General features: G+C 49.2%; 1 protein-coding gene across 1 annotated transcript in view; it reads left to right on the forward strand.

The window, feature by feature from the left end:
- Nucleotides 1–13,172, forward strand: part of LOC116274204 (chymotrypsin-like elastase family member 2A) — a 19,086-nt gene extending 5,914 nt beyond the window's left edge. The window contains exons 3-4 of the mRNA XM_031664620.1: nucleotides 11,734–11,831; nucleotides 12,894–13,172. Of these exons, the coding sequence (XP_031520480.1) occupies nucleotides 11,734–11,831; nucleotides 12,894–13,131 (336 nt within the window). The 3' untranslated portion in view covers nucleotides 13,132–13,172. The remainder of the gene's footprint in view (nucleotides 1–11,733; nucleotides 11,832–12,893) is intronic.
- The last annotated feature ends 41 nt before the right edge of the window (nucleotides 13,173–13,213 follow it).

Below are 13,213 nucleotides of genomic sequence, written 5' to 3' on the forward strand. Positions count from 1 at the left end.
TTCCTCATCTGTAAAATGGAAACACTGTTGGTGAAGACCAAAAGAGGGGAAAGGTGAAAATGCCTCCTACATTGCAACATGTTATACAAGTGTTAATTACTTATTAGTTGTCTTAAGCCAGACCCTTAACTTCCTTTTTTATTTATTTATTTATTTATTTTTTGAGATAGGGTCTTGCTCTGTTGACCTGGCTGGAGTGCAGTGGTGCAATCTCAGCTCACTGCAACCTCTGCCTCCCAAGCTCAAACGATTCTCCCGCCTCAGCCTTCCAAGTAGCTGGAATTATAGCCAGATGCCACCACACCCGCCTAATATTTATATTTTAGTAGATACAGGATTTCACCATGTTGATCAGGCTGGTCTCAAACTCTTGACCTCAATGGATCCACCCACCTTGGCCTCCCTAAGTGCTGGGATTAGAGGGTGAGCCACTGCACCTGGCCGACACTTAACTTCCCTAGGCTTCAATCCATAGTGAAGAATTATGTTAAGCTCATCCTTGCCACTCATAGCTGTGGTAACAGTAATGGAGGGGATGGTGGCTGTGTCACTGGGGGCCATTATGACAGCCCTCTCTTCACCACACCAGCATATTTTTCCCAAGGAGGGGGCTCTAACTGCCAGGAGGCTCACTTTCCTATTTCAGATAAGTGAAGAAAGCCATGGAGTTAGCTCACCATAAAAAGGGATTGTTACAAGTATTTAAAAGTTTCAACCCAAGGGCCGAGATATAGCCAGGCATCAGGAGCAGGCTAGGATTAGGGACTGGAAGCCTGTAAGAAACTCAGGAAACCCTCCCTTGTAATTTCTTTTCTTTGTGAGTCTACTTCATTCTCCACATAAAACAAAACGTCAGTCATTGCCAAAAGCTTCCCAGATTTACGTCCTCTGAAACTGGAATCTCTTAGATCCCATCTCAGGATCCCAGGGAAGGGAGCTCATTGGCTTAGCCTGAGTCAGGTGTTCACTGCTGAACCAATCAACCCTGAGGACACAGTGTAGACAAACATAGCTGTTCACATATTGCAATGGATGGAAGACAGTAACAGGGGAAACCCAGTAGGGGTCAACCACTTCCTTTTTCTCAGGAGTCCTTGCATCCCTAATGCCTTCTTTCTGATCTCATTCAGCCAACGGGCCTGCTTCTGATGTCCTGCAGCAGGGTCGGTTGCTGGTTGTGGACTATGACACCTGCTCCAGCCCTGACTGGTGGGGCAGCATCGTGAAACCCTGTATGATCTGTGCTGGGGGTGATGGCGTGACCTCCAGCTGCTACGTGAGTACCAAAATCAGGGGCCCCGCTCAGTGACAAAATGTGGCTGGGGATAAGGCTATAGAAGTCCACCCCTCCATAGGTACATCCTCCCTCATCCTGGCAGAAGTACTCTCTAGAAATATGTTCCAGATATATCAGAACCCAATCTTTGGTCAGGCACTGTGACTCTTGCCTATACCCTATCACTTTGGGAGGCCAAGGCGGCCAGAACACTTGAGATCAGCAATTCGAGACCAGCCTGGCCAACATGGTGAAACCTTGTCTCTACTAAAAATACAAAAATTAGCCAGGCATGGTGGCGGGCACCTGTAGTCACAGCTACTCAGGAGGCTGAGGCAGGAGAATCACTTGAACCCATGAGGCAGAGGTTGCAGTGAACTGAGGTCACACCACTGCAATCCAGTCTGGGTGACAAAGTGAAAAAAAGAAACAAAAACTTGATCTTGGTTCTTGTTTCTTCTTGTTTTGAGATTCTCCTTGTAGTGTCCACCCCCTCACTGCTGGGAAGTCCTTCCCGGGACTCATCAAGGTCTCTCGTGACTGTCATTCCGTATCCTTTCCTCTATGCTGGAAGGGAACCAAAGGAAAGTATTCCCTGGCTTAGGGCCTTTCTAGGATGACTTCTGGGTTTTCTGTTGAATTACGCTCATCAACGGCCTAGTGTGACCCCTCCAGGTAGCTGCCACGGAAGCCTTCCCAGAGACAGTGTCTTAACCACCAGGAATTGCTCTGTGTTGGACTTAGCAGTGAAGTGAGAACAATGGTTCCAATGGGCAGCCCCTTCACCCTTTACCCATGTAACTCTGGTCTTCCTCAGGAGACTCTGGCGAGACGCTTCGAACTGTCCGGCAGCTGGCCCGGCGGTGGGAGGTGCATGGCATCGTCAGCTTTGGGTCTAGCCTCGGCTGCAACTACCCCCAGAAGCCGTCCGTCTTCATACGGGTCTCCAAATACATCGACTGGATCAGTCGGTAGAACCAGAGCGAGCCCAAAGCCAGGGCGCGCCCACCTGCCCACCCTGGACTTGGGAGTGCCGTGCCCACCTGAGACTGAGAACCCCTCTTTCCCCTCTTGAGAGCTAGATGGGAACCCCTTGGAGGAGGCTGCAGACCTTGGCAATGCTGGGCCCCCCCCATGAGACCCCAAAATTTCTGTATGGGTAAAGCTGAGTGAAAAGCAACATAGAAGGTGGCCATGTCCAAAGAGGTTGGACACTCCTCAGGCATATTAGGAGTGAGTTCTGCCAGACACGGTGGCTCAGGCCTGTAATCCCAGCATTTTGGGAGGCAGAGGCGGGCAGATCACGAAGTCAGAAGGTCCAGACCAGCCTGACCAACACGGCAAAACCCCATCTCTACTAAAAAAAAATACAAAAAAATTAGCCAGCTGTGGTAGCGCACTCCTGTAAACCTAGCTACTCAGGAGGCTGGGGCAGGAGACTCCCTTGAACCTGGGAGTTGGAGGTTGCAGTGAGCTGAGATTGCGCCATTGCACTCCAGCCTGGACAAGTGGGAAAAAAAAAAGAGTGAGTTCCATAGAAATGGTGATTTTATTTTTGTGTATCTGTGTGTGGCCCAGACTCCACCATCCAGTGCTATAAACAGGTATATTTGTCTGCAAAGCCCAAAACCTGATTCTTTGAGACCCCCATAGCATTAATTATTGGAAATTAGTCCCCTCAGGGGTCTTCCAGCTATTCTGCAGGGTGACCAACCATCCCGGTTTGTGCAGGACTGAGAGGTTTTCCAGGGTGCAGGACTTCCTGTTTTACTCTAGGACCATCCCAGGCAAATAAAGCCGAATTGGTCCCCCTATCTTGTAAATGTAAACTCAGAGAGCTGTGTCCTTTCAGCTTCCACAATAACTCAATTTGCTTTTAACAATGAACACACATTTGTTTATAACAATAAGCATTAACATTATTTATTAAAAATAACATGCCAGGTGCCATGGCTCATGCCTGTAATCACAGCACTTTGGGAGGCCAAGGAGGGAGGATTGCTTGAGCCCAGGAGTTCAAGACCAGCCTGGGCAACATAGCGAGACTCTGTCTTTACAAAAAAAATTATTTAATTACTTAGGCATGGTGGTGCATGCCGGTAATCTCAGCTACTTGGGAGGCTTGGGTGAAAGGATCACTTAGGCCTGCGAGGCCAACGCTACATTGAGCCAAGGTCACACCAATGCATTTAAGCCTGGGTGACATAGCAAGACCCTGTCTCCGAAAATAATGATAATAATAACTGGCATCAATATTAAGGAGCAGCCATGGATACACGCAGCAGTAGGTGAAAACAGCCAGAACAGGAAACCCCGTCACAAGAAAGGGGTGCCTGGTGGCTCACGCCTGTAATCCCAGCACTTTGGGATGGGCAGATCACCAGAGGTCAGGAGTTCGAGACCAGCCTGGCCACCATGGGGAAACCCCATTTCTACTAAAAATGTAAAACTAAGCTGGATGTGGCGATACACGCTTGTAATCCCAGCTACTCAGGAGGCTGAGGCAGGGGAATCACTTGAACCTGGGAGATGGAGGTTGCAGTAACCCAACTTCACACCACTGCACTCCAGCCTGGGCAACAGAGCGAGACTCCATTTCAAAAAAAGAAAACTAACAAAAAAAAGAAACGAGTGCCTAGGAGAGGGCAGAGGAGCCACCATGCCTGGTACTGGATGCTGGGAGGGAAGAGTCGGGCACTCTGTGCCGATGAAGGACCACCTCAGTTTGGTCTTCTGTAAAATGGGACGTGAACTAGACAAGGACTCCTCCACTATTTACGTGCTACAGCAAATGGGAGTTAAGGTATTTGTGGCAGAGCACCTGGTCCTGGCAGCACCTTGGGAACCTGAAGCAGGGGCAGGGCAATTGTCCCAATATTTTTGTCCCAGCGTCAGCTGTTCCCAGGCACACAGACACAAGCACAACCAGAGCAGGCCAGATCCCCAAGCATGGCCAGATGGCAGCAGGGATCCACGGGGCATCACGCCTCGCAAGGCAACTGGGCAGAGTCCCTGTGTTCATGGGAGAGCAGTCGGGGCAGGCACAGATGCCCAGTAATGGGTTTCAGAAGGGGGAGAGCCAAGCAACCAGCTGTCCTTGGGTGGGGGCTGCCCCTGGCAGCGGCGGAGGGGCTCGTGAAATCTTGCAGTGGCCCCAACCCAGGGACACACTGTGTGCAGCCTGGATTCACGAACCACTAGAGCCCTGGGGGTGCCTGAGAGCACCTGCCTGGATAAACCCAGACAGGTGACAAACCAAGGTCAGGAAGTGCAAGCAAAAGAGCAGAGAAGCAGAGGAGACAAGTGGCCTGGGCATTCATCCTTTCAACAAATGTCCATTGAATGACAGTCACACGTGAAATTTCAGCGATCCTTAGCTTTTATTCTTTTACCAGAAGGTAATACATACTCTGTGTAAAAAGTTTAACAGACACTGATCAACAGCCTCTGGAAACAGTTATAGCACCAACCACATTGCGTAACTGCCTTGCAAACAGCAGTTTTGACTTGAAAAACAAATCAAATCTAAAAATATGCCATCCACACATTTGGAATATAAGTTTTAGGGGTTCAAAGGCCCCCTACCCTGAAGCCCACATAGGACTCCTGGTAAGACCCCCTTTACAGGAAGACCCTAACAGGTCAATGAAAACTGTGATTGCATCTTTTTTTTTCAAAACGTCATCCGAACTCCTCAGGCAGGATATACTGTAGTGTGGGCTGCCTGTAACTCACTTGAGGAGATTAACCCAGGAGGACAGAGACAGGAAACTGACATGCACAGCTCTGCAGTTAGGTGAACCCGACGATTTTCTTGTGTGTCCTGCAGGTGATTGCAAATAACTAACCAAAAGAAGTCTCCGGAACTGTTTCAGACTTGGAATGGTCACAGAAGGAAATTAATATTATAATAAAGTGACAACTATGCAAATCATATCTTGATGAGAGATTTATTAGCAATCCATCCTAACATCCAGGGCCCTAAAAACCATAAGTAGGCTGGGGTTATTGGCTCAACCCTGTAATCCCAGCACTTAGCACTTTGGGAGGCCAAGGAAGGCAGATCGCTTGAGTCCAGAATTTCAAGACCAGCCTGAGTAACATGGCATAACCCTGTCTCTACTAAAAATACAAAAAGCAAATGGGCGAGGTGGTACACACCTGTAGTCCCAGCTACTCAGGAGGCTGAGGTGGGAGGATCTCTTGAGCTCTGGAGGTAGAGACTGCAGTGAACCACGATCGCGTCATCGCACTCTAGCCTGGGCGACAGTGAGACCCTGTCTCAAAAAAAAAAAGGAAAAGAATTTTGAATCTGCGTCTCCCTGCCCGACTGAGACCTCAAGGACCCAGCCCACTATAGAACCTGACACATGACATTATTGTCAAACAACATATAAATGGAGCACTAAGCTCCAGGGAGGGAAGTGGGCTGTAGCAGGCTTCCTGCACTCTGCCTCTCTGCCTCTCTTTCCTCCTCCCAGCAGAAGCCTGGATTTCTGTGCAGGCGTGCCCCACCGGATCAGGGTTGTGGGTGAAACCTCATGGACAGGACCAAGGCTGGAGCCAGTGCTCCAGGCCTGGCCAATCAACACATTGCATCCCCTTCCCCCACCACAGCGATTGGCTCAGGGATGGGCATATGACCTGAGGCAGGTCAATCAGAGAGGTTGCACGACTTGTTCTCTTCCTGTTTGTACTAGGCACCCCAGGCCAGAAAGCCTGTGGGACTGACCCAAGGTCACCTGACAAATTCTGACCAGGTGTTTGTTCAGTGTTCTCATACAGGACAAACTTTATTTTTATATTAAAACAAGATACAGAACAGAATGCCCAATTCACACTGACCCTTTAAGATAAAAATCACGGGGACTTAAAAGATATAATTGCTTGCTGTAGTGACTGATACAGACCATAAAATAAGTCCAAACTGTTACAGGGAGATGCGGGATGGAGTTGGGACTGGAACCCACGTTTTTGACATCCAGTCCCACGGTTCTGCCCTCCCACCCCACCCAATCTTCCTCACCTTTTCTTGTGATCCTAGGGAGATTAGCGAGGGGAGGAAAGAAGCACAGAGGCAGAGTGCAGAGCGCTACAGCCCCTTCCCTCCTGGAGCTTAGTGCTCCATTTATGTGTTGTTTGACAATCATGTCATGTGTGTCCAGATTCTAAAGTGGGCTGGGTCCTTGAGAATTCTTTCCCACCCATTTTCTTACCCATGCAACTATCCTGCAATCAGGCCTGGATGGTTATGTAGGAAACTAAGGCCGAAGGTAAGTGAAAGCTTGTCCAGACCACCACACTCAAAATTGATGGATCAAAAGAATTGAGCTCGGCCGGACACGGTGGCTCATCAGTAATCCCAGCACTGGGAGGAGGCGAAGCTGGCCGAACGAGTCAGGAGTTCAAGACCAGCCTGGCCAATATGGGTGAAACCCCATCTCTAATAAAATACACAGATAAGCGGGGCGTGGTGGCGGTGCCTGTAGTCCCAGCTACTTGGGAGGCTGAGGCAGAAGAATCACTTGAACCTGGGGAGGCACAGGTTGCAGGTGAGCGAGGTCGCACCACTACACTCCAGCCCTGCGTGACAGAGCAAGACTGGGTCTCAGAAAAAAAAAACTTGAACTCAAGTCTTTTTGTTGAGGCGGAGTTTTTCTCAATAAGCCCGAGCACCTGGAGTGCAAGTGACCCGATCTCGGCTCACTGCAACTCGCCTCCTGGGTTCACACCATTCTCCTGCCTCAGCCTCCCGGTAGCTAGAGCGACCGCCCTACATGCCTGGCTATTGCCTTTTAGTACAGGCCGGAGTTTCACTATGTTAACCAGGATGATCTCGATCACCTGACCTTGTGTGAACGCCCGCCTCGGCTTGCCTCCCAAATTTGATGACAGGATTACAGGCGTGACTTCTTGCCGGGCGATCCCACTCTCTTATAAATGTAAGCTCAGAGAGCTGTCTCCTTTCAGCTTCCACAATAGCTGAATTTGTTTTTAACAATGAACACACATTTGTTTATAACAATAAGCATTAACATTATGTATTAAAAATAATAGGCCAGGTGCCATGGCTCATGCCTGTAATCGCAGCACTTTGGGAGGCCAAGGAAAGAGGATTGCTTGAGCCCAGGAGTTCAAGACCGGCCTGGGCAACATAGCCAGACTGTCTTTACAAAAAATTTTTTTAATTACTCAGCCATGGTGGTGCGTGCCTGTAGTCTCAGCTATTTGGGAGGCTTGGGTGGAAGGATCACTTGGGCCCGGGAGGCCAATGCTATTTTGAGCCAAGGTCGCACCAATGCACTTAAGCCTGGGCAACATAGCAAGACCCTGTCTCCGAAAATAATGATAATAATAACTGGCATCAATATTAAGGAGCAGCCGTGGATACACGCAGCAGTAGGTGAAAGCAGCCAGAACAGGAAACCCTGTCACAATAAAAGGGGTGGCTGGTGGCTCACGCCTGTAATCCCAGCATTTGGGGAGGCCCAGACGGGTGGATCACCAGAGGTCAGGAGTTTGAGACCAGCCTGGCCAACATGGGGAAACCCTGTCTCTACTAAAAATTCAAAAATAAGCTGGGTGTGGTGACACATGCTTGTAATCCCAGCTACTCAGGAGGCTGAGGCAGGGGAATCACTTGAACCTGGGAGGTGGAGGTTGCAGTAACCAAGTTCGTGCCACTGCCCTCCAGCCTGGGCAACAGAGTGAGACTCCATCTCAAAAAAAAAAAGAAAACACACAAAAAAAAGAAACGGGTGCCCAGGAGAGGGCAGAGGAGCCACCATGCCTGTTACTGAATGCTGGGAGGGAAGAGTCGGACACTCTGTGCCGATGAAAGACCAACTCAGTTTGCTCTTCTGTAAAATGGGACTTGAACTAGACAAGGACTCCTCCACAATTTAGGCGCTACAGCAAATGGGAGTTATGGTATTTGTGGCAGAGCCCCCAAAGAAGGGAAAGCTGGCATCTGACTTCACTAATTTTAATTTGCAGAGAAGTGTTCATTAAACTGACACTTATAAAACCAAATATGAAGCTGCAGCCATGAGCACGTGGTCACAGGAGGAAACCAAACTGTCAGAATAAGCCGGTGGCTGCTTCCAAGTGTTCCCACGGATTCCTGCCAGCTCCTTGTTCATTTGTCTGTCTGCTGGCATCTTTTTGCCAACAAGTGGTCACAGGCAGAGATTCCAAAAATGTTTGTTGGGGAAAAATGGAAAATCAAAAAGACAGTAGCCATTAATCATTAACTGGTGCTTTTTTATATGTAAATTGGGAAAAACCCATCTGAGTCCACTTTTGGAGGCACCACCCACACGTCAAAGGAGCCTGGCCTGAGACTGACTGTGACGAAAGGCTGGACTGTAGTGGCGCCTTTCCCAGCTCAAATCCTAAGACCCCAGCCGCTGTCGGGAGTCATCATGCGATGCTGGTACCTGGCAGCACTCTTGGGAACCTGAGAGCAGGGGCAGGGCACCACCTTGTCCCAGATGATTTTTGTCCCAGCGTCAGCTGTTCCCAGCCACAGACACAAGTCACAACAGAGCAGGCCAGATCCCAAAGCATGGAAGCATGGCCAGATGGCAGCAAGTGATCCACGGGTCATCACGTCTCGCGAGGCAACTGGGCAGAGTGCCCTGTGATTTCATGGTGAGAGCTAGTCGGGGCAGGCACACGATGCCTTCAAGTAATGGGTTTCAGAAGGGGGAGACTGTCAAGCTAACCAGCTGTCTCTTGGAGTAGGGGGCTGCCATCCTGGCTCAGTGGCGGAGGAGCTGCGCCTAAAAACTTGCAAGTGATGCCCCAACCTCAGGGACACACTGTGTGCAGCCTGGAGATCACGAACCACTAGAGCCACTGGGGGTGCCTGAGAGCCCCTGCCTGGATAAACCCAGACAGGTGACAAGCCAAGGTCAGGAAGTGCAAGCAAAAGAGCAGAGAAGCAGAGGAGACTAGTGGCCCGGGGCATTCATCCTTTCAACAAATGTCCAATGAACTTCATGCAATCCTATAAGCTTTTATTCTTTTTCCAGAAGGTAACTACATACTCTGTGTAGAAAATATTAACACACCCCTGGTGATCTCTTTCATTCTATTCATTTGCTTATTCACTCACTTGTTCAATCAGTAAGCATTTGTTAAAGACCCAGTATGTACCAGGCACCGTTCTAGGCGCCTGGCACATAGCAGTGGGGGAAAAAAATTCATGAAGCCTTTGTTAAAGTGGAGGAGTAGCCGGGCAGAGTGGCTCACACCTGTAATCCCAGTACTTTTGGAGGCCGAGGTGGATAGATACCCTGAGGTCAGGAGTTCGAGGTCAGCCTAGCTAACATGGCGAAACCCCGTCTCTACTAAAAATGCAACTAAATTAGCCAGGTGTGGTGGCAGGCACCTGTAATCCCAGCTATTCTGGTGGCTTAGACAGGAGAATTGCTTGAACCCAGGAGACAGAGGTTGCAGTGAGCCGAGATGATGCCACTGCACTCCAACCTGAGCGACAAAGCAAGACTCCATCTCAAAAAATAAAAATAAAATAAAGCAGAGAAGTGAGACAATAAACAACTGAATGAGTAAACTCATAACATGCCAGAAAATGCAAGATGCTATGAGGAAGAGTAACGCAGAGCAAGAGGAAGGAGGCGAGTGTGTCTGTGTGTGTATGTACACGAGCGTGCATGTACGTCTGTGTGCACACTGTTGGGGATAGCGTGGTCACAGAAGACCTCATGGAGAAGGTAACCTTGAGCAGAGACCAACAGGAAGTGAAGGAAAGAGCTACACCGATATTTGCGAGAATATTCTAGGCAGGAGGAAGAGCCAGTGCAAAGGCCCTGAGGCAGAAGTGGGTTTAGTGTATTTGCAGAACTGCATGGAAGTCAGGGTGGCTGGAGGAGAGGAGAGTGGGAGCCTATGGAGTCAGAGAGGCCACAGAGGGCCTAGTAGGTCATCAGACCGTCTTAGGTTTTATAAACTGTTAAGGGGGAGCCACTGGAGAGCCTGAGCAGAGAAGAGAAGTCATCCGACTTCCATTCAAAAAGGGTCATTCTGGCTGCTGTGTTGAGAAAATGTGGGCAGGAGCGGGGAGAAGAGATGGGAGACTAGAGTGATCATTGAGAAGAGAGGATGACTGGGACACGCAGTTGAGGTAGTGACCAAGGGGTAGCAATCACTCCACATATTCCCAAGCTAGAGCTGATGGGATTTGCTGATAGACTTGAATGAGGGATAAGAGGGAAAGACAGAAGCCAACGATGACATCAAGCTGGTCTCAAACTCCTGATCTCAGATGGATTCACCTACCTCTGCCTCCCAAAGTGCTAGAATTAAAGGCATGAGGCACTATGCCTGGCAGAACAGTTATTCTTTAATTGTCTATATGTTTTTTATTTTTCTATCCCAGATTTTTTGCGTTAATTTTGTTGTTGCTTTTTGTTGGGGGGCAGAGTAGATACAGGCCCTTGCTGTGTCACCCAGGCTGAGCACAGAGCAATCACAGCTCCCTGCAACCTAGACTTTCTGAGATCAAGCAATCCTCCCACCTCAGCCTCCTGAGTAGCTGAGACTACAGGTGTGCACCACCACTCCCAGTTAATTTTTATTTTATTTTAAAAATGTTTTGGTAGAGTCAGGTTCTCGCTATGGTGCCCAGGCTGCTTCACAAACTCCTGGGCTTAAGCAATACTCCCACCTCAGCCTTCTGAGTAGCTGGGACTGTAGGCATGCACCACCGCACCCAGCGGCTAATTTTCGGCAATTTTTTTGTAGATACAATGTATTAGTCCTTCCTCACACTGCTAAGAAAGACATACCTGAGACTCGGTAACTTATAAAGGAAAGAAGTTTAATTGACTCAGCTCAGTTTGGCTGGGGAGGCCTCAGGAAACTTACAATCACGGCAGAAGGGGAAGGAAACACATCCTTGTTCACACAGCGGCAGCAGGGAGAAATGCCGAGCAAAAGTGGGGAAAAGCCCCGTATAAAACCATCAGATCGTGTGAGAACTCACATTCATGAAAACAGCATGGGGGTAACCACACTCACGATTCAATTACCTCCCACCAGGTCACTCCCACTACACGTGGGGATAATGGGAGCTACAATTCAGGATGAGAATTGGGTAGGGACATAACCAAACTTTATCAGATGGGGTTTCACCACATTGCCCAGGCTGGTCTCAAACTCCTGGGCTCAAGTGATCCTCCTTCCTTGGCCTCCCAAAGTGTTGGGATTACAGGCATGAGCCACCATGCCTGGCCTGATCGTTTTTAATATAGATTGCATTAACGTATTTGTTATCTTGACATCTGAGGTTTTGGGTGCCCCCTTAAGTTGTGCACCTGAGGTGAGTGCCTCACTCCCCCTTACCCTTGTCCCAGCCCTGTTCTTGGGAAACTGGAGTGCAGGGAGGCCCTGCTTTTTCAGCCACAGCCACAAGCTCCTGTGTTTCTCCCCAGGTCTCCCTGCAATACACCTCCAATGGCAATTGGTACCACACCTGCGGAGGGTCCCTGGTAGCCAACAACTGGGTCCTGACGGCTGCCCACTGCATCAGGTAACTGCCATTCCCTGGGCACTTGGCCTGCTCACCAGCTGGTGCTCATTTCTGAGCTGGGGGCTTAAATGGTCTGAATCACGCTACATAAAGCAGCCTTGCAAATAACCATAGGCCTGGCCGAGACACAAGCTGTAGTCAATCAATGGTTCAGTGTGTTGGCCCATCAATGTCAGTACATGGGTGTCCTGTGCCAGGTACTGAGGGAGGATGAGGAGAAAGGGAAGGCCTAATCTTTGCCCTCTTCGGGAAACTATATGTGGCCTCTGGATCTGGAATTGGGTTCCCTTGAACAACTTGACTTCTCAAAGCTTCAATACCATCAGCTGCAGAAAACAATGGAGTAACAGAATTTAGTGTGAACTCAATGAGTTGATTTACTAAAGGGCCTGGCACTTAGTAAGTGCCCAGTGAAAGCTAATTATCAATTATAGACTAATTATAAAGGCCCACGAGGTTCTGCACCGTTGTTCACTTATCCTCTTCGTTGTCTGTGGCCTCTGCTCATCACAGCTGGAACTCACCGGAGCTTCTGCCGGGTCCGTGTGACTCCTTCCAGGAGTGATCCCTTCTCCCATCTAATTTATAATAAGCTCTAGGAGGTTTTGGGGAAACTAATAGAGACTTACAGTCAGGAGTCCTGGCTTCTGGTTCTGGTTTCTCACTAACGGTGGGACTCTGGGCCAGGTTACGCCGCTCTGGGACTCAGTTTCCCCATCTGAAAATGAAAGGTGGGAAAAATGTCCTTGAGAGCAAATGACTCCTGTTTTCTCTGTGTTCATCTCATTCCCTCCGTAATCCTACAGAGTCTGTGTTATTACAACATTTATTTTATATTATAGTCTACAGTTAGTATAGTAACAATTATTATATGATCATAGTTCTTACGTTATATACTTTAGGCTCTATTATAATTAACTGATTGTCCGAAGGGAGGAAAGATCCCCAAGCCCAAGCCCCAACTAGTAGCTCATGCAGCAGCCAGTTACTTGGGTCTATCCTAACATTATCCAAAGCCAGGCCTCTGGAGGTGACCCTCTCCCTGGGGCCCCTTTCTCCCAGCTCCTCCAGGACCTACCGCGTGGTGCTGGGACGGCACAACCTCTGCATTGCGGAGTCCGGCTCGCTGACCGTCAGTGTCTCTAAGACTGTGGTGCACCAGAACTGGAATTCCAACCAGGTCTCCAAAGGGTTCGTTACTGTCTGGATGCACTTGGGGATGAGGTTGTCAGGGAACAGATGGGGGTCTCACAGAGGCAAGTGTCTCAACTCCACCACATGCCCTCTGCTTCTTCTGTAGGGAGGGGGAAGAAGCTCTGGCCTCTTAGATGTGGAACCAGCTCCAAAGATGTCTCGGGTGGGGATGTCACCTGGGGAGGGAG

This window comes from Papio anubis, chromosome 1 (genome assembly GCF_008728515.1).
Source record: "Papio anubis isolate 15944 chromosome 1, Panubis1.0, whole genome shotgun sequence".
In the NCBI taxonomy this organism is placed as follows: domain Eukaryota; kingdom Metazoa; phylum Chordata; class Mammalia; order Primates; family Cercopithecidae; genus Papio; species Papio anubis.